The 20,749-nt window shown below is 45.7% G+C and overlaps 1 protein-coding gene across 2 annotated transcripts; it reads right to left on the bottom strand.

The window, feature by feature from the left end:
* Window positions 1-536: 536 nt before the first annotated feature.
* Window positions 537-20,749, bottom strand: si:dkeyp-121d4.3. Of its 2 annotated transcripts, none has more exons than XM_031756381.2 (21): window positions 19,741-20,748; window positions 19,553-19,603; window positions 19,000-19,223; window positions 18,305-18,347; window positions 18,084-18,209; window positions 17,877-17,981; window positions 14,292-14,510; window positions 13,994-14,140; window positions 13,669-13,908; window positions 12,977-13,195; window positions 12,756-12,902; window positions 12,448-12,678; window positions 11,531-11,710; window positions 11,195-11,449; window positions 10,953-11,057; window positions 10,708-10,845; window positions 9,975-10,082; window positions 9,745-9,776; window positions 7,233-9,612; window positions 6,906-7,017; window positions 537-1,517 (listed from the first exon to the last, which is right to left on the bottom strand). In XM_031756381.2, exons 1-21 carry the CDS (start codon window positions 20,428-20,430, stop codon window positions 901-903), a joined length of 6,369 nt encoding a protein of 2,122 aa, XP_031612241.1. In that variant the 5' UTR covers window positions 20,431-20,748; the 3' UTR covers window positions 537-900. The 2 variants fall into 2 exon arrangements, with proteins under 2 accessions (XP_031612241.1, XP_039477413.1); XM_039621479.1 differs by lacking the exon at window positions 537-1,517 and adding an exon at window positions 6,480-6,762 and having other exon boundaries at window positions 19,741-20,749.

Raw genomic sequence — 20,749 nt, 5'->3', positions numbered from 1 at the left:
TGAATAAAAACTTTTTAAACAGATTTGATTGTTTTAAGGACTGAAGTCATCCCATATGAAAGGACCTTTTTAAAAAAACCTAATTTCTGTTTAACTCACTGTCTGAAACCACAACCGTTCACACAGGAAGTCCCGCCCACAGCCACCTGATTCAGAGCAGCTTTGACCTTTAAACAAAGACATTAAAGAGAAAACAAAAGAAAACAAAAACAGGTGAAAAAAAAGCTTTTTTACACTTGGAACAAAGTAGTAACTTATATGACAGATAGAGATACTCTTCTTTAATGCTTCTCTGACTAAAACAATCAGTATCCTTTCATTTCTGTCTCAGCTATTAAAGACCAAATGTGAAGGCTGGCCTTCATCTACATTGGGTACAATGAGTAATAATTATTCCTGACAAAATGACCGGTTGCGGTTCTTCTCCATCCTCCGCTCCGATAATATTGCAAATGAAGATGTCACAGAAGCTTCTGATAGCTCCCACATATTCACAGATCATCGTTTTAGACGAGACATTTATCACAAAGACGAGACCAGACTGAATCAGTGTTTATTTCATTTTCAGAACACAAACACAAACACAAAGCAGTTTAAATCATGAACATGCTTTTTGCTTAAATCAAATGTACTGGCAGGTTTAACAGCTCCATGCATGAGAAAAATGTCTCTGCATACCTGCTGCATAACATTAAGTCGTAATGGCTGAAAATGAGCTGACATTAATGAATACAGTGAATTTATTATTACCGTAAGATGTGAGATATGCTACACAGTAAGCTAAAACAGTTTCATTAGTCAGGAGGTGGTTTGTGCAGCTACAGAGTCGGTGAAAAACTGCCTAGCTATCCTCAGAAATAAACCTAAAAAAAAAGGAGAAAGAAATGAATGTGAAACCTCTCAGCTCTTCTCAGAGGCTGCGTTCACCTCCATCTCCCACTTCTCCAGGAAGTCCTGCAGGTTCAAATTGAAAACATCGATGCCCTTTTGGGAAAGGTGGACACCATCGACCCGGTAAAGACCCGTGTTTGCACCACAGCGGATGTTATCGTGGGTCAGAGAGGTGCCGCCCAGCTCTGAGATGATATTTTGGATCCGGCGGTTTACCGTAGTGCGGACCAAATCGACCTCGTGGCTGTCCGCCGAGTGGCGCCACACCCTTCGAGGGAGGATATTGGACCACACAAGGACGCACTGTGGGAAGATGCTCCTCATAGACGTCAAGTCCTTCTTGACGGAGGCTAGCAGGTCTGTGGGGCTGTCGGTGCTCAGGTCATTCCCCCCCAGGTGCAGGATAAGGACATCTGGGTTAGGCCAGGTGACCTTCAGCTGGTGGAGCTGTGGCAGCAGCTGAGACCACGTCATGCCCTGGGTGCCCTTCCACCAGACAGTCACTTTGCCGGGGTCCATGCCCAGCTGCATACCTACCTCTGGAGACTTGGCACGCGACTCGGCCCAATACACCAGCGAATGACCGACGATCCAAACGTTCCTGGGCTCACTGCTGACTTGCTTACCTGGAAATTCCAACAGGATATACTTGTAAGTGCCAAAGCCTTATGGAACATCTTCACAAGCTGAACCCAAATCACATTTAGCATCAAATCCCAAAGCTAAGACTACTCAGTCTTCAAGCTGGTTTCACAAAGCTCTTTTAGACCAAAGCGTCAGGTCAACTTTAATTAGCACAAAAGTATAATTTTAAAATGTCCAGAAGAGATCTGCAGTGCTTGGACATTTGTGACGGCTGACAGCTGAATTAAAGGTCCATCGACCTTTGTGAAACAAGCAACCTTAATACAGGTGACATCACATAGGATTATCTGTGCAATATTCACCCTCTCAGCTTCATTTGCAGATGAGGTTCCTTTTAGCTTCATGGTGCTTACTTGGTGCATTATTAAAGCTTTTCTTTGTCGTATTTGCTGAAGCTTTCTAGCTCAATACATCAGTGACTATATAAATGACTGAAGTGATAATTACCATTTCAGGAAAGTTAAGTGTTAAGCCAAAAGAAAACCCACCATTTACATGTTTGTGATAAATTACTCTTTGTATCTACATGTTCAGACTCATGACTTTGTTAATTGATTTATATTTTAAAAATGTACTTTTGACTATATTAAAGCAATCAAAACTATCAGCCCTATTTAATCAAGAGACCAAAATGATTACCTACCTTCGCCATCAAGACATTAAATAAGTCTGCAGTGTTTTTATTTTAAACCTCTTTAAAATCTAACGTATGCAAAGCTGTTTGCGAGCGTTGCTGTAGCAGCTTTTATATCCTGTCCCTAGCTAATAACTCAGTCCCAAATAGCACCCCATTTCTTAAATATTTCATTTTTACAGATAATACTGATGCACAAAAAACACTAATTATACTGCTTAACCTCGTTATCAGTTTCATTCTAAGGCCGTTTTACTCCGAGGTTGCTTCAGAGACCAATATTTCATGTGGGGAAAGGAAATGGAGCTTAAGTTCAAAAAAGCCCAACGAGGGCGGATGAACGGGAATGTGGAACCCCAACTACACTCGCTTGACTGTCGTTGGGGTGATGGCCAGTGTTTCAGGGCTTATAGCACAGTCCAGTCATAGCCAGGTAACAGAAACAATATCTGGGAGAAAAATTCTCTTTCCATAAACTTTTTATCATTTACAATCCTACCACCAATGGTGACACGTTTAAACAAAGCTGAAATCTCTATTGGGCTGTAGATCACATTTGAGCCAGTATGAAGTTCTTCTGGTCTCCACGTGGAACACTAAAGGCTGAATCTGCAGGCAGTGTCCAAAGCTTCAAAACGGCCTTAAAGTGGCCCATTTTTTGTATCATCGGGTCACGCATTTACATCTGATCATTACTACTCACTACTGGTGGATATTTAACAGCTGGACTAGAGTGTGTGATTTAGTCATTGAGAGCACCTTAAAACTACAAAGATGAAGTTAGTGTGGAGGTGGATCCATGGAAAAAGTCATTTAAGTGTGGGTCAGATCTTTAGAGACTGCAAGGCGTAGGCCAATCTAGCATAACTCTCTGTTCACATTATGCCCTGTTGTTGGATTATTTGACAGATTTTATTTCCATTTCCATTTCCCATTTCCATATTGGACCTCATTATTTCACTGACATCTAAACCAAAATAGTCTAAACTGGAAGTCCAACCTGTGAAACCTCACAGGTCTGCAACTTGAATAGAAGTTACCTGAGCACATGTTTAAAAGCAAAGATGAGACCTGTTGCGTGTGGAGTCACATTGGATGTAAATGCGTCAAAGCGTGAGCTGTGACAGACGACCTACTGCCGTTTGGATGATGGAAGTCCAAAGGTTTGAAGTTCAACCACTTCCTGTGACACAGCCATGTTTGTGGCACAGAAAATAAAAAAAAAACCCAAAAGGTGCGGATAAAGTTATCTATACGACCAGTCGGTATCAGGCAGGAATATCAGCAGTGCGTCAGTCCCAGCTTCAAAAGGACTTCTCTGTTAGCTTTCTGAGCTAACAGTGGTATTACAGGTAAGACAAGCAAGAAAAGTATAACGTCCCTATCATATAACAAAAGCTGGACGGCTTAAAATATTGGTGTGACAACTCTTGAAATCTAATTTTACAATCAAACATAAGAGTATCAGACTGTGGTAAATGATACTGATTACCTACCAAAGAAACGGTGATCTGTAGCTGAGGCCAGTGTCACAGACTAACAGGTACAATCCCAACCATGTGATTAACCGCCCCCCCCCAAAAAAACAAAAACTTTATACCTTTGATATAAAGGATGATGATTTAAAATGATCTCTTAAATTTAAACACAATGCTATGCTGCCTTAAACAAGTTTTAATAAAATATTCTATGATCAGAAGCGATATTTGTACTGAGGGCAGTGGACCCGTTCTGCTACTCCATATCGGCGTATATGACTGATGTTCTTATTAAATGTGACCAACGTTCACATAATGTTATAAGTCTAACTGAACCATCACTTTATGTTTTCTCTTCTTTCAGGAGACAGCCAATCAGGAGAAAGTGGCTTTTATATAAGGTGGCCTTCAGGAGACAGGAGCTCTTCGGGCAAGTATAAAGACTTATTTACAGGATAAAACTACAGAGCTGGAAATTAGCAGAATAGGTCCACTTCAGGCTAATGACACTTGCGTAATGAAGCCTATGGTAACAAGATGGGTAACCTAAAGAGGAGATTAATATGGACGTTATATACCTGGAGCAAATTTTCCAAATGAAAAAGGACAAACTTATCTGGACACAATGCTTTTCATCATACTTGCTACTCTTTTGTGACATTCAAAGAAGCCTATAAAAAACCAAATCTTGTATCTAAGATTAAAATCAAGCAGATGTGAAATAATGTAATTAGCAGTCCAAACAGGTCTACTCTGGAACAAAAGTCGCATCCCTAATGGGTAACCTCTCTAATCTCTCATTAGGTACCAAATTAGTTCTAAAATATTAGATAACCAAACATTTTTACCTGCGGTGGAATTAAACAACCTTCTCAAGGAAGCTTTCCTGATTCAGGAGCTCTTCCAGTTAAGTATTAAACCTGGCTGGATAAAAATAACCATTCCCGAGTTCCTTTTACTGTAAATGAATAAGGAAGGCTTTACTTGTTGGTGCCCGGATTATGAGTAGTCTCCTGGATCTTCTTCTGCACACTTTTCAGTTCGATGCAAATGGAAATGAGCAAACTTGACTTACCCTGAGTATTTCATTAGGACTGGACTCAAAAACTTCAAATCAAACACAAAAAAATCTTGTGCAAACAATTCTGTAAAAACTAAAGACTAAATGTCTAGAAAAGTGGACTTGTTAGCAATAATCAACCAAATTATAATTACCGCTTAAAACAATCAGAAAAGGAGCTGTTCCAAATGAGCCCTTATGTACAAACGCTCAATAAAAGATGGCAAAGCATTCGTGACCGCGAGACATTTTGGCTTAAGAGAGCAGAGTTCATAAGAACCTGTAGCTTAGCATTTCCAATATACTTCCAATGCGAAAATGGACACAGTCTGAGCTCTGCTGTGTTTAAGGCACTGTCATCGTTAATGAGCTACAGCTGACATAGTTTCTAACACTATCTGCAGTAAACATTTTCTCACTTCCGTCAAATGTCCGTTTTGACATCCTTAATCTCGGACAGTATATATCAGTAACATGGCATAGATGGCTGGTATATACCTAACGTTCACTGTATAACGGCTAACTACACACAAAATGACAGCTCTAGACCTCTTAGCATCGCATGCATTTGGGCAGACGGGGCTGGACCACTTTCATTCGACACTAATTCATGTACGCCGAACTTATTCCTGAACTGACGCTCCCTCATTATGATACAACCCTAGATCTTGGATCTAGGCAGTTCTGATAAGACTGAGACCTGGACTACTTAACCTTGAATTTTAGATAAAGAAATAAAGAAAGGAATAGTAGCTACCCAATCTTGATAAGACAGAGCAACCAACCAAATATAGGTAGGAATGAGTCAATCTATGAATTTTGGGATGGTCTTTATCATGGTCTTCCTCCTGGTGAGCTGAATCAACGTACTGAGTTTATTTGAATGAGAGCAGGTATCAGGAAAAACATAAAACCATTCAAAGCTTAGAAATGGGATATTATACTAGCTGTTCAGTGTTTACAGTGTTTACACTCAGTGGTCACCATTTCAGTACACCTCTCAGTATCTGGTACTGCGTTGAGGCTGCGAGGCCCAACAGAAGGATCTACTGGCTCTTTGGGGTTCAAATCAGGATTTGTCTTCGCTGTCTCCTGGAATTCCCTCTTTGGATTGGAGATGTGATCCTTCATCCAAAATTATTATAGACCTTTATTTACAACGACCCAGAAGTAGAACCAGCATACAAGCAGTCAGCAAATTTGTTCCTGTACTGGTAAGATACATACCATTTAGCAGAAGAATATACCTTCTGAATTACGTGTGTTTATGAATGACCACTGAGTGTAAGTAAATCTAAGCTGAATATGGTGCTAAGCTTTCCAAAACATGATCACTCTGCCTACCTGTCTAGTTATCAATGTGGGTTGATGCTAACATACTGTCAGGTTCTGGACTGGTACTGAATGTTTGGTCATACAGTGAAATTACACTCAAAACAAAGTCTATATTCCAGTGGAAGAGACCAAACACATTATTTTGTGGAGTTCAGATCGCAGCTGGTGGCTTCTCTCGATCATTGGATGAACCACCAGACTCGGTAAACGGGAGCAGAAGAACACACAATTGTAGCATTGCAATGTCTATGATGCCTTTTAGAGGAGTTAATGACTCAATGTCAAAGCTGTGGTGGTATATATATATATATATATATATATATATATATATATATATATATGTGTATGTATATATCTATATATATCTATATATATATACACACATATATATATATATACATACACACATATATATATACACACACACACACACACACACACACACACACACACACACGTATATATCTGACTCTACTGTGTAGGAATCTATAAGATGGCAGGGCCACCTGGGTGAAGAGACGTGACTGTGTCTTAGCACTAGATAGGTCTCTCTCCCATAGGGCGTACCTGGCTAACAAGGCTTGGGTAGTTACATGTTTTCAATTTCAGAGAAAGCAAAGCAATACTTCCTTGATGTTATCTTCTGAATGTTTTACCACGTGGCTGGGCTTCTCACTAAAATCTGCTTTTGTTTTTTTGTTTTTGAATACTCAAAGTACCTGTCAAGTGAAATAAAAAAGGAAACCATGAAAATAATATACATTGTATTCAGTGGAAAATATATTTGTCATTCAAATACCTGCAAGTGAAAGGTTTCTAGTTAGGATGAAATATCTTTTTGTAAAAACAGAGGTTCTGATACCTGACGAGATTAGCAAGCCATCCTTACTGGTCTCCCCTTGCTTCTTACGAGCTAGCATCTCCTTGAACTCCTGTTCTCTCTTTTCCAAAAGTCTCTGGTTGTACAAATCCAGCTGCAACATAAATGTAAATACCTTGTGTCAAGACTTCCACCATGATGCAGTTGATCTTATCATTCTTTTATCATTTCCTAGGTTTCTAACTCTCAAGTGCACAAGTTATCCAGGAACATACGATCGAAAGAAAGAACCCATCCAAAAACCAGACGTTCTGTTATTTTATCTCTTGTGCAGTAAAATATCTGATAGTCTAGTAGTGCTGAACCTACCTTCTCCTTCTGCTTGAGCTTTATGTCATCTTCTGTCTCTACTAATGGGGTCTCTGTGGGTAAACTAAACTGGACAGATTTGACTGGTTTGGCTGGTGACTGAACAGCTAGAGATTTCACGGTCTCAATGACCTTCAGGCATCTTGCCACTGTCGTAGAGATAGCAGAATGGTCAGTGCTTGCAGGACTTGAAGATGTCAGTGTTGATGACGGTGGTAGTACCACAGTAGTGGTTAAAGGTTGCGTAGGACTGGTGGTCCCAAGGGGAGGCGCTGTGTCTGGCACTTCAATGAAAGGCAAGACTGACTGATTGGAGGGTGGAGAGAAAAGAGGCTGTCCAGGATGACGTCGTGGTGGAGGTCCAGGAGGTGGTCCCGGAGGAGGCTGTCCTGGCCGCCGTGGAGGAGGTCCAGGTGGAGGTCCAGGAGGTTGTCCCAGTGTTTGGAATTGTGGACCAGCTGCAGGAGGAGCTTGAGTGACCATGCTGGATGTGGATGTCTGCGTTGGCAAAATCTCAGTGGTGACGCCAAGTGGCCAGTTGAATGGTGGTGTTGGATGTCGGTAGTGAGCAGGTGGAGGCCCAGGAGGGGGTTTTGGAGAAGAGGTTGTTGTGGCTGTGCTCCCCATTGTTTTGGTAAGACTCTGTAGCTGTTGTGCCTTCTTAAATGATTCTAACTCTTGCTGGTCCAGGAAATCTTCATATTCAGACATGTTAGTTTTCTGTTTGCCGAGCGGCTCCAAACTGGAGGATCTGACAGGCGAGGGGGAATGGATGCGATCCGATTCCAGAGAACCAGTTCTGGTTGTCCGCAGTTCTTCCCGTGGAGCCGATGAAGTCTCTCTCTCTGTGGTAGATCTCAGGCTAAAGACTTTCTCCTGGGCTTGGCTGGCCAGTTTAGAGACCTCTCCTGTACTCAGCTTCAAGCCAATAGTACGAAGTAGATTCTGGATCTTGTCATAGGGTTCTGTCTTTGGATCCTCATTTGTTTTCTCAACGGAGGAACGTTTAGGGCTCGGTGGTCTCTTTTGCCCTTCTTGGGCTAGACTAATGCTCGGTGGCTCTTGAGCCAGCCCCACAATTCGAGAGAAACCCTTGCCATCCTGAAGAGCCCGCTCATGAGGCAGAAGGTCATCATTAACATGAACTGGTCCGGAATTCTTTTCAGCATCCACCTTTCGGTTAAGCATATCAAGGAAACGGTCCAGGGGTGGTTTCTCGGCTGGAGGAGACAAGCGTGATTTCTTCTCCTTTAGTTTGGGAGAGGGGCTTCTAGGAGGCGAGTCTATGGGCGAAGGGGGTCTGAATGAGGTCTGGGATGAGGATGTGGCAGCACTATGGGACAAATGCGGGTGAGTCGAAGCTGTGTGAGCTTTGCCAGCGTGAGAAGGGGGTGACAGGCCACGGGATTCTGGAGAGTGGCTTTGTTTGGCTTGGGGATACAGATCGTAAGGTCGGTCCACATACGCCGGGTCATAGTAGTGATCATCATAGGGTTCATCATAAACATCGTATCGATCAGTGTAGCGGCGGCTGGTAGACGGCGGGCCACCATAGGGAGATTCACTATATAGGCGACTTTCATAAGAGCGGTCACTGTATGGACGGTCACTATACGGATCTGCGTATGGCCGATTGGCATACGGGTCCCCGTAGCGGTCACTGTAGCACCTGTCTTGGTAAGCACTATATGGGCGGTCATAATAAACATCGTCATAAGGAGGACGGTGGAGGTATTCTGGTCCATCTGGTCGTTTCTTTAAGATGGAACGGACCGGTTTGTACTCGGCTAGGGGAACGGCGATCCTACCGTGGTCGTAGTCAATGCAGGTCCTCTGTCCAGGTTCCAGTCCTCTTGGGTCAATGTCCACCAGCGACTTTTTGTAGGCGATCATTTCATTCAGCTCCTCCAGTTCCCGCTTCTTCCTCGCCAGCTCGTCATCCACAATTCCACCTCGCCTAGGAGGAGGGCTCAGTTCCGTCCTCCTCTTGTGACTTTCTTCATGGTCTCTGTTTGTTTTACTCCTTCTCTTGCTGGCCCGGTCTTTGCTCCTCTCCCTGCTCCTGCTTCGACTCCTGCCGGAGCTCTTGCTCCGGCTGCGACTCCTGCTCCTGCTCTTGGAGCGGCTTCGGGTGCGCTTGTGTAATCTCTCTCGGCTTCGCCTGTGCCTGCTGCTCCGGTGTTCACGGTCGACGCTGGAGCTGCGTCTCTTTTTGATACGTCCAAACTGGTCTCTGGAGGGACTTCTACTCGGACTCCTGCTCTGACTCCTGCTGTATCTACGCCTCGTGGCGCTGTAATCCTTCTTGTTAGTCTTGCTGTCCTGTGCTCTGAGATTCTTCACCACTGCCTTCAGCTTCTCTGCCTCTGGTTTTTCCTTCCTAAGGGAGTTACAGGGAGGTTGTTCTTAATAAGTTTTACAACTTTTCCAAGATACAAAAAGAAATATGGCATTTATTCAGAGCCAAATGTATTTACATGAAGAGTGGTAACATTTTGAATGTATAACTTACTCTTCGGTAGCTTTTGTCAGCTTGATGGTCATCTGCCAAAAAGAGTTGTGACAAATTCATTAGAATGATGACAATTTTGCATTCTTCGCAAAAGATTTCTCACAGTTTGAAGGAAAGTTGGGAAGATTCCATAAAAATGATGCCATAAATTACCAACAGAACTAGTGAGAGTTTGCTCACCATGCATCTCCACACTGGACTAATGTAAACATAAATCAGGTCATCCTTACCTTTCCTTTGTTTGCACCGACACCACCAAGTTTCCTCACTGGGAGGAAAACGCTCTCTGTGTAACGTTTTATCCTGATGGCCTGGACTCCCCCGTCTGCCGTGTCATGCTTGAAAGAAATGACAGACATCATTTTATTCAGAAATGTCACCAGGAACATCACACGTCCAAACATGCGTGATTTCCTCACGTTTAAGCTTGAAGCGTTAAATCTAACACCAACATCAAGAGAAAAACAGAGCGGTCTACAGAGGTAAACTCAAAGACTGTACTCAAAAGATGAAAACAAGATGTTCTTGAAGACGTTCCCCTGATTTCATTTCAAGAGTTCAGTTGCTACCAACCAGAAAGCCTCAACACTTCCTGTTTTGTTTCTCTACCAACAGTTTGACGAGTTGTTCCGGAATATCATTTAGCTGCCTCTCAAGAGGATCCCTGATCCGCTGGTTGGATAAACTCCACCTCCTCTGCAGCTGGTAGTCCTCGTTCTAATCGACACACCACGGAGGCTTTCCAGGAAGAGCCTGGACCACCTGGAGGTGGAGTCTGTTTGTGAGATGAGGGATTCACCGGAAAGGCAGCCAACTGTTTTTCAGAAAGAGCAGTTCGTGTGCTTCCTGTGTGACCTCCACAGATCACCTTGTGGTAGTTCCATTTAGAAATGTTTGGACCCTCCTCTAGAGTTTACCTGACTTCCTTTCCCTCCACCCCAAGAACCCAGCAAGGGGACTCACCGGGACAATGCTGAACTCAACCTTCTCGTTCAACTCCAGCTTCTTCTTCTCGATCACCTCGGACATGTGGAAGTAGAGCTGGGGGTTCTGAGTGCACTTGATGAGCCCGGAGTCCTCCAAGAACTCGATCACGATGCCCTGGTTGGAAAAGCAGCAGAGACCTGGACTCAGACCCTAAGAACCAAACTGAGGCCGTGTTCAGTTTTTGACTCTGAGGGTGGGAGTAACTGGACTTCAAGTCTTACGTGCTGACGCTGTTCAGTGGATTCTTCAAAGGAGTCGTGGAGAATTTCCACGTAAGTCGCCCGCTCCTCTTTGGTCTCCCGATGGGTGGCGATGTTGAAGCGCACCTGTGCAGGCGAGACACAGTTCAGGATCAGGTTCAAAAGAAGCAAAGGTTCCGTAGATGCTGAAAACTGAGACCTTGATGTTTTCTCAAATAAACGTGACTGGTCTGAAACAGAAGAAGACAGTCCAGGATCCTCACCTTGTCACCATCGAGCATTGTGGCAGTGGTCAGGAGGTCTTTGGGGCCAAAGGTCAGCTGTTTCTGTTGGCCGTCGATGGTCATCACCAGCCGGCCCACCTCTACGTCTCGTTTGGTTTTGACTTCAGCTTCAGGAGGCTTCTCCTTCGTTACCTCCTCATCTGTCTTGTCCTTCTTCAGCTCCACCGTTACATCCTGTCCTCCCTCCACCTCTCCCTTCTCATCTTCCTCCATTTTCTCCACCTTTATTTGCACCTGAAAGAAAACAACAAACTGAGTGTTTTCCTTTTGTTTTTCAGGGAAACTGCAGTTCCCACAGAGCTTTTGAAGTTGTACCTGTCCAGCATCAGCAACTCCTTGCTCCTCCTCAGTCGCCTCCTGTTTCTCCTTGAGCTCCTTCTTTATTGTATTGGGAGGGTGTCTGGGAATTGATTTGAGGATGGTGCCTTCAAATCGCTCCTTGCTGATGTCGTCCAGCGTGTCAGGGTCTCTCATTTTGAAGCCGAGCGGCGTCCACTGCAGGATGTCAGGAGGACAGCGAGCATTCAGAAACAGCTCAGAGTTTTATATTTGTGGGTCGTGATGTTTTTGTGAAGATAAAAGGGGAAAGGTTCAAAAAATCGGTTTAACCTCCTAGGACCTGCCGTCCACATATGTGGACATCACATTTTTGGTTATTTAGACCAAAATACTCAATTTTGCTCTACATGGGCCTGATATCCACTTACAAGGACATTATACTGCTAGTGTTCTATCAAAATTTTAAATGAATATCCTCATTTGTGGCTCTCATTCTTCTTAAAAACAAAAATATGGTAAAAAAAAACAAAAAAACAAAAAAAAACAAAATCTGGCAATTCTTTGTTTTTACATTCATCGGGCCCCAATATGCCCAAATACCAAAGAGAAATTAAAAATGCATGTCGTGGAAGAGTTCGGGTCTTAGGAGGTTAATGCACTTTTATGAAAAAATAAAATGACAATAACAAGCTCTGGTGATTTAAAGTCATGACTCCCAGATTTCATTCAATCATCATTAGTGGGTTGAATGCTCGGGACCCGCACACTTTGCAATGCTAATAATATTATTATTGAGCTGGTGGCGTGGGGCGCCCTCTGTTGGCTGTTGTGGGTTTCTAAAAGATCCAGAGACTTGTGAGACTTTGCCATAAAAGACTGCGTAAGAGCTGCGAAATGTGACTTTGCAGCCTGAACTCAGTGCCTCTAACAACCACGAGCAGCTCTTTCCTCACCTTGTCTTTGGCAGCTGCCAGTGCTGCAGCCACCTCCTCCTTCTTCTTCCGCTCCAGCTCCCTCTCATGCTCCTCCTCCTCTCTCTTCTTGCTCTTTTCCTCCTTCCTCTTCTTCCTTTCTTCCTCCTCTTTCTTCCTCTCCTCTTCCTCCCGTTTCTTCTGCTCGTACAGGATCGGGTCCTCAATCTTCTTCGTCCTCCTCAGCCTGATGGCCCTCGTGTTCGATTCCACCTGTGGAGACAAAACGATGGATCAAACCCGCCCCGTCTCTGCAGCTCGCTCCTGTTCGGTTCGGTCTGCGCACTCACCTGGATGGTCGTGAACTCCACCTCTTTCTGGAGGTCGTCAACGTTGAACTCTGTATCACTGAAGTTCTCGCAAACGTCAAAGGGAAGCTTGCCGTGCCTCTCCGACGTTAGGATGCCGACCTCTGGCCCCAGCGAGGTGATGATGCCCTGAAAGACAGCGGCACTTGAGAGACCGGAAGCAGAATGGAGGAGGCGGGTTATCAGTGTGCATGCTGCGTTACCAGCTCTCGCTCCTCTTTGGTGTATTTGAAGGTGAACGGGACTTTGGGTTTGATGTTGGCCGCTCTCCTCTTCCTCGTCATTGTGTCGATCAGCAGGTTGATCAGCACGTGGTCGTTCTTCAGAAGCGTGACGCCACAGTTTCGATGGTCGAAGGTCACATTGGTCCTGACGGTGCCGATGTTGGCGTGGATCTGACCCGGGTAACCAGGCATGCCGGGCTGAAGGCATGGGAGAGGAGCTTTTTAAATAAACATGTTAACGGCCTGGCACAAAGTCTGCTTACTTCTCCTGCGTAACAACCGTTTCTATAGCTCACCTGTTTAAATTGGATTAAGGCTTACAGTTTGCATGATTAGGGGCGAGGCCTGTTTGACTGACAGGTGGATGCTTCACCTGAACTGGACCCGTGGGCCGTGTTTGTGCTGTTGGAGCCTTTTTAATGAGGTCACTGTACTAACAGACCGTCCGAGGAGGCGGAGCAAGAGTTTGGCTCCACAGTGAGATTCTGGGACTCTGATTGGATGTTACCGAGTGCCAATTTGGAGATGTTAAAAATTTTCATTTAACACTGTTTGAAGTCAATTAGTGACATCTGCTGGTCGATACACATAAAAACATTAGTTACCGTCTCCTTGGTTTCCTGTTTGTCTCATCTCAGTTTAAAACTGTTAAAGTTTGAGTTCAGGGTCACCTTGGGTTCGATGATAGTCTGACTGACGATGCCCTCGTACAGCTCCGTGTCCAGCATCATGTTGGGTCCGATCTCCTGCTTGGTCCTGGTTCTGATCGGCTTGGTGAAGCAGTCTTTGGTCCCGTCATTTTCTTTCCTATCCTCCTCGTCGCCGCTGGCGTTAGCAGTGGCAGTGCAAAGGGTCAGGAGGAGGGGCTCCCTCACCCGCTGGATCCTGACGGCTCGTTTTCCCGCTCTCAGCTGATGGTAAGAGCAGAGAGATGTTTGAAACGGTCCGGTCAATGGCACCGACGGCCATGAGCACACTCTCAGCTAACAGCCTCACCTGAATGACGGTAAACTCCACCTCCTCATTGATGTCCTCCTGCGTGAACTCGACGTCGCTGAAGTTCTCTTTGGTTTCAAAGGCGAGCTCCGTGTCGTCCTGCCTCTTGATGACGCCTTCTGTCTCCTTCAGGCTGACGATGACGCCCTGCCGCCCGCAGATGAGTGGAAAGAGTAAAACCATCAGACAGAGAAGCCGATTCGAGAACACGTGAGCAATCAGACATTTCTCGTTTAAGGATAGACAGCGGAGAGGTTTCACCGCATGAGCACCGCCAGCAGGCGAGGATGGGCCTGACCTTCTCTCTGATCTCTTTGGTGTGGCTGAAAGTCGCCGGGATTTTGGGCTTGATGTTGGTGGCTCTGGTCTTCTCTGTGATGATGTCGGTCAGCAGGTTGATGAGCACCTGGTCGTTCTTCAGCAGCGTCACCGTGCTGTCCTTCCTGTCGAAAGGCAGGTTCCTCCTCACAGGCCCGATGGTCACATACACCTGACCCGGGTACTGACGCTCGCCGGGCTGCACGGCAACAGCACGTGGAAACGTGGAGGAGACGAAGTAGAAACAGTTTTAGCTTTTTTGTGTCTCTATTACATTTAACATCTTTGTTACAGTTTTCTGGTCTTACTGAATAAAACCTGAATCTGAATAAGCTAAACTAAATGCAGCTGAACCGAGTAAACAAAAACAACAACAGAAATGTAATAAATGAGAACATGAAGACAAACACACCAAACGCAAACTGACAAAATTAACCATACAACTTATTACAACGCTTCTTTTCTCCTTTAGATTTTTTATTTTGACAGATGAATAAATCAGAAAATTCAAACTGAAATTAAAAAAAAAGAAGAGTTTCTTATAAATCTAATGGTACTAAGGTGGCTACATGTACTGGTTTATTTTCACTGATGCAGCAGATCTATGTTGAAAAGCAGGCTCAGTCCCTGCAGCTTTCAGTGATCTCAACTTTCAATAAGCATGAAAACCAAAGTCGTTAAACTGGGCCAGAAAATGACTGTAGAAGGATTTTTAAACACTTTCAATGTTGTTAAACATGTTGACTGGCTGAGGATGTTATTTAAGGACCAGAGAAAGTCTTACAGATGTTCAATAGTTTGATTGGCCAATCACAGACAAACAGACCTGCGGCTGCTCCTTGGACACACTCTCAATTTAATAGATACAGAAAATTAAGAAATGATGTTAGTAAATTAAATAAATCCAAGAAAAGACGTTATTAAAAAAAAGATTAATGAGGTAAAATCCTAACTGAGGTTTGGGCGGGAGAGCTAAATCAGTGCATCACTGTAGACGTAGACAGATCCTTCCTGACTACACCCGCTGATATCTGTGTGTTTATTTTAAGGACAAAGCTTGTACTCTAAGACAGTGGTTCCCAAACTTTTTTTGCCAGGCCCCCTTTTTACAAGAAAAATGTTCGCGCCCCCCCCCCCCCCCACCACCTAACCCCCCACCCCCAGCACAAACACATCCTCCAAACACACACACCCATATTTTGTTTACAAACTCCATTGCGGTTTATTTCACACCTCAAACATTTAGTAAACAATTAAGCAAATACAAGTAAACGGCAATAAATTACAGGTAGTAATAAAATATACTACTAACTCTTTTACGCTACGTCCACACCTACACGGGTATTTTTGAAAACTCAGCTGTTTCTATGCGTTTGGGTCTTTCGTCAACACGTAAACGGTGTTGCGATTCACCGAAAACGGAGATTATTTAAAACTCCTTTTTTGCGTTTACGTGTGGACGAGGAATACAGAGTTAGTCACGCAACGTCAAAGGTATGTGCCTCTTTTCACGTCACGCTGTGCGCCACGTTATTGTTTACATGAGATGAATTGCAGAATGGCAGATAGAGACAAAATACTGTTACTGTTAATCTGACTATCTTCAGGTTTTACACGCTTACATACACACACGCAGTTACTGTCCCTCCATTTAGAAAGGCAGAGGCGTCACGGTGTAATTATTTTACGTGTAGTTGTTTTTTTTCCTGTGTAATGATATTCAACATTGCTATCAATACATTTTTCAAAAAATGCCTCTCTGTGCAAAATGGGTTTAAACACATAAACAGCTGTGGGATACTGTTTGTCCGTGATTTGAACCGGGGAACAAATTACGGCAGGATCAGCCTGATATTATTTGTATCCCACTGTAACTTTACTGCATAAAGAGCTAACATGTCCAAAATGTCAGGAGTAGTTAGTTATTACAAGAAGTGTTTGTGAACTAAAAATCAAGAATGTGGGATACTGTTTGTCCGTGATTTGGAGAGCCCAGCGCGTGCTCCCGACGCAGGGAAACTAATTTTGCAGGGGAGAGCTACCTTGGCACTTGTGCAGGTGAAGCCAAAGGGAAGACATGCTTCACCATATTTTCCTGTCTTTGGCTTGGAAGGAAGTTGGTTTGGAAACATATTTGGCGATGCTTCATCTCCTGCTTTGCGTTTATGTGGGAGCCCCGTCAAAAACCTGTCCACAGTGTCCAAGCGCTCTTCTTTTTTCTTTTTTTTTCCTTTTCATACCGCGCCCCCCCTGCAATGGCTCTGCGCCCCCCCTAGGGGGCGGGCCCCACACTTTGGGAACCTCTGCTCTAAGAAAAGGGATGGATCCACACGATACAGTGATTTAAATAATACGTGAAAGAAGAATGAGCAATTAATCAGACAGAGCTGGTATGAATATAACTGAATGTGTTAAAACTATCCATCCATCCATCCATTCACTTCTGCTTATCCTTTTTCAGGGTCGCGGGGGGCACTGGAGCCTATCCCAGCTGTCAAAGGGTGAGAGGCGGGGTACACCCTGGACAGGACACCAGTCTGTCACAGGGCTAACACACAGGGACAGACAACCAACCACACTCACATTCACTCCCGCATTCACACCTATGGGCAATTTGGATTTTTCAATTAACCTATCCCCACAAAACTGTGTTAAAACTAATGAGAGAGAAACCATCAGGTGCTGATAACCTGAGATCATTACAAACAGTAGCTGATGTGACAACTTCATTCTGTCCTCTGGGTGGAATAACCTCTTAAAGAACAGTAAGGAGCCAAAAGTGTGTCATTCGTTCTGAGTAGATGATGGAAGAACAGACAATGAACACATCAGTGAACTCTGTAGAACTGCGGCCTCACAGGGAACAGATGATCAGAGATAGTCGTTAAAGCTGGGCGTTTGAGTCAACTCGATCATGAAATCTTATTGGATACATTAAATTGTTATGGTTTTGAAAAGTCTGCTGTTGAATGGGTTAAGAGTTGCTTACTGTAACGTTTAATCTGAGTGACTCTGACACTCACACTCTCAGCTGTGGTGTTCCTCAGGGCCGTAGCCTGAGGCCACTTTTATTTGCTGTTTTTACAAACGACTTGCGTTTTGCTTTGGACAGCTCCACCTCTGCTCCAAGCTCTGCTGTTGAAGCTAACAGGGATCTTAATAAACACATAATGAAGCTCACTGAGAGAAGGCCGAGGGTTTGCAGCAAAGCAAGGGGCAGCTAACTTTGAGGAATCCAAAATATAAAACAGATTTATCAGTTTCTTCTTTGCTACATGATTCCAAATAACCTGCTTCATACATCTGATGCTTCAGTGAGAATCTACAAAGTAGAAAGTAGTAAAAATAAAGAAAAACCATTAAATGAGAAGGTGTGTCCAAAGCTTGTACATATATATCAAAAACAAAAACATTTAACTGACTGTTAATTTCATGTATGTATCAAAATGTATTTAAGGCTGAATTTGGCAGTTTGGGTCCTTCGCAATAATTAAATGTATAAAACAAAGCAGCGCTGAGGCGTCAGAGGGTTTGGGACTTGCAGCTGCAGGTTTCTCGAACTCACCTGAGGCTCCACGATTGGCTGACAGACAACGGCCTCGTAGATCTCAGGGTCCAGGTTCTCGGTCCCGCCCGGTGCCACCTTCACGTCGGTCGCTATTGAGCTGTTCTGCTCAGGAACAGGAAGTGACAGAACACCAGGTTTACAGAGAGAACACATCCACGCCGTCAACTTGTAGGACGACTAACAGGCAGCTAGGGAGCCCCTCACCTTCTCCTTGCAGGCGGTGAAGTGAACTCTGACCCCGGCCGTCATGGCTTTAGGATTTCCAAAGAAGGCGTCGAAGCTGAAGGTGAACTTCTCCAGGTCTTCACGCATGATGTAACCAAACGTTGGCTGCAGGTCAAACACAGAAAACGACAAAGATTCAAACAGGTGAGCTTGTAAACAGGTGAGGGGGTAAACAGGTGAGGGTCAGACGGAATTCTCACCCCAATGAAGGAGATGATCCCTGTGGACCTGCCCGGAGGTGGCCTGCAGACAGAGAGCAGTTTAAACAGCAGCTACAGGAAGTGATGTCACATTTACAGCACAGGTGTTAAAGGTGGGGAGGGGGGCACAGTGCCCGCGTCAATACAGAGATCAAAGCTGCTGAAACGAGCCGACCTCCACACTAACGTGACTGAATCTGTGAATTCCACAAACACACAGCTCACTGCTCCCACGAGCCGGCGTTCCATGTGGGAACTTTCATTTCTAAAGTCTCTCTTTAGGCCTGAGCTGCAGCTTCAACTCAGCTGATGCGTCTCACACACACCTGTGCTGCCTGCTGGTTCTACAGATGCCCCACAGGTGTCAGCATAAATCATTTATTTATTAAATAAATAAATAGAATACATTTGATGTATTTGTTGGTAGTCTGAGCACCGCCAGATGAGCAGGGTTAGTTCCACTATACTGAGAGAAGACTGACGTCTCCACCACCGAGCTGGCCGCAGAGTCTGCTTTTGATTTTAGGTGAACTGTCCCTTTAAAGAGGAGTGCAGTACCTGTGTGAGTCACTCAAACACAGCAGCCAGCTCACAGACGCAGGAAGCTGTTCAGCAGCAGCTCCAATGCTCTGAGGTAAAATTTGAGTTTTTGTGAATGGAGACTGGTGGGAGTGATTTTTGCCAACTGTACTTACTTTTCAAATGTGCGTTTTCCCAGCAGCCCCAGAGCTTTACTGATTGTGCTGACCTCAGGTTTGGGTGTCGGGGCAGGAACGGTGGGGGCGGTGGGAGCAGCGGCAGTGGTGGTGGCGGCGGGCTCAGCAGCAGGTGTTTTTTTGGCCACAGCTGGGTCCTCAGCGGGCTTTTTAGCCTCAGACGATGTTGACTCCGTAGCCGGAGCTGAAATCAGAGCTTTGATCTGACAAAGAAAAAAGAAGAAACCAGCAGGTGTCTTTACTGAGCGCGCTCACTAACAGCCTCATTCACATCCTGCACACGTTTACATTTTAATTCAGTTCAATTCAAATTCAATTCTATTTATATAGCGCCAAATCACAACAGCAGTCGCCTCAAGGCGCTTTTAATGACGTCTGAATATTTTAAAAGTGTTCTGCAGTTTGTGATACGCTCTGAGACAACGAGCCAGGAACATCTGACGAAGGTTCAACAGCCATCACTGTATCACCAACATCTGTCACACAGCTGCAGGTTAAGAGCACGGCTCTGTCCTCGGGGATCAGGACTCACCCACTCGGGCTGGTCAGGCGGAGGGTTGGGCATGGGCTCTTCCACCACAGGCTGAAACCAGACAAACAAACCTTCACTTATTCTGACATAAACTGCGCTTTTATCACAGCTATCACACAATAATCAATAATCAGTGATCGATATCTCTGACTGAGGTGGTGCTCGTGTGGACTCTGCTGATCTCTCACCTCTCCTGTCCAGCCGGGCGGAGGGTAGGCCGGTGGGTATCCAAAGGGAGGCATGCAGCTTGGGGGTACAAAGGCTGTGGGGTCCGGCGGAGGCATCCCAACCGTAGGCACAGGCGGAATACCAGCTGGGACCACAGGGGGGGGGACAGGGGGAACCACAGGGGGGGCCACAGGGGGTATGGGTGCAGGAGGGACGGGCTCGGGGCCCCATGGTTCAGGGGGACCCTCCAGATCCCAGCCAGGATGACCCCATCCTGGCGGAGGGAGAGGCCGGTCGGGTCCCCAGTCATCGCGGAGTCCCCTCCAGTCAGCCTCTGGGTGTAGGGTTCTCCAATAATCGGCACGACGGTCCCAGTCCCAGTCCTCCGGTCCCCAGCCAGGGGGAGGAGGTCCCCGTGGATCCCAGTCAGGGGGTGGGGGTCCTCGGCCGTGCCAGTCTGGGAGTGGCGGTCCTCTTGGATCCCAGTCCGGGGGTGGCGGTCCCCTTGGATCCCAGTCCGGGGGCGGCGGTCCTCTGGGGCCCCATGCACCATGAGGCGGCCCTCTCGGCCCCCAACCTCCAGGCGGTGGAGGTCCTCTCGGACCCCATCCTCCGGGCGGCGGAGGGCCTATCGGGCCCCATCCACCAGGCGGTGGAGGGCCCCAGCCCCCAGGAGGTGGAGGCCCCCAGCCCCCAGGAGGTGGACCCATGTCAGGCGGGGGTCCGTGTTCACTGAAGGGTGCAGCGGGAGGTGGGCAAGGGTCTGCGGCAGCGCCGGAGCCCCGAGACGGTGAGGAGGCTAAGCTAAGCTAAGTTAAGTTAGCAGCGGGGTTAGCCGGCTAATCAACCAAACACCGCCAAGCTCATCGGAGGGTCTCGCTGTTAGCGCTCCTTTTCAGGATAAAAGCGGATCATCTGACGCGGCCGTCCGCAGAACGTTCTTCAGATATTTTCAGCGGAAAGTGAAACAATCACAGCCGAACTCCGGGCTTCCTCCGCTGCTGCGCTCCAACTGACCGCGGGACTTTT

Source organism: Oreochromis aureus, linkage group 13 (genome assembly GCF_013358895.1).
Source record: "Oreochromis aureus strain Israel breed Guangdong linkage group 13, ZZ_aureus, whole genome shotgun sequence".
Classification (NCBI taxonomy): Eukaryota; Metazoa; Chordata; class Actinopteri; order Cichliformes; family Cichlidae; genus Oreochromis; species Oreochromis aureus.
This window is presented reverse-complemented; position numbering and strand designations above follow the sequence as displayed.

Excerpts from the sequence above, each read along its gene's own strand:
- si:dkeyp-121d4.3 (XM_031756381.2), bottom strand. The coding sequence starts at position 20,430 with ATGGGTCCACCTCCTGGGGGCTGGGGGCCTCCACCTCCTGGGGGCTGG. Across the intron at positions 18,348-18,999 it reads GGAAAACGCACATTTGAAAA|GCCACCTCCGGGCAGGTCCA; the intron begins GTAAGTACAGTT and ends CTCTGTCTGCAG. Across the intron at positions 7,018-7,232 it reads AGCTCAAGCAGAAGGAGAAG|CTGGATTTGTACAACCAGAG; the intron begins GTAGGTTCAGCA and ends TTTATGTTGCAG.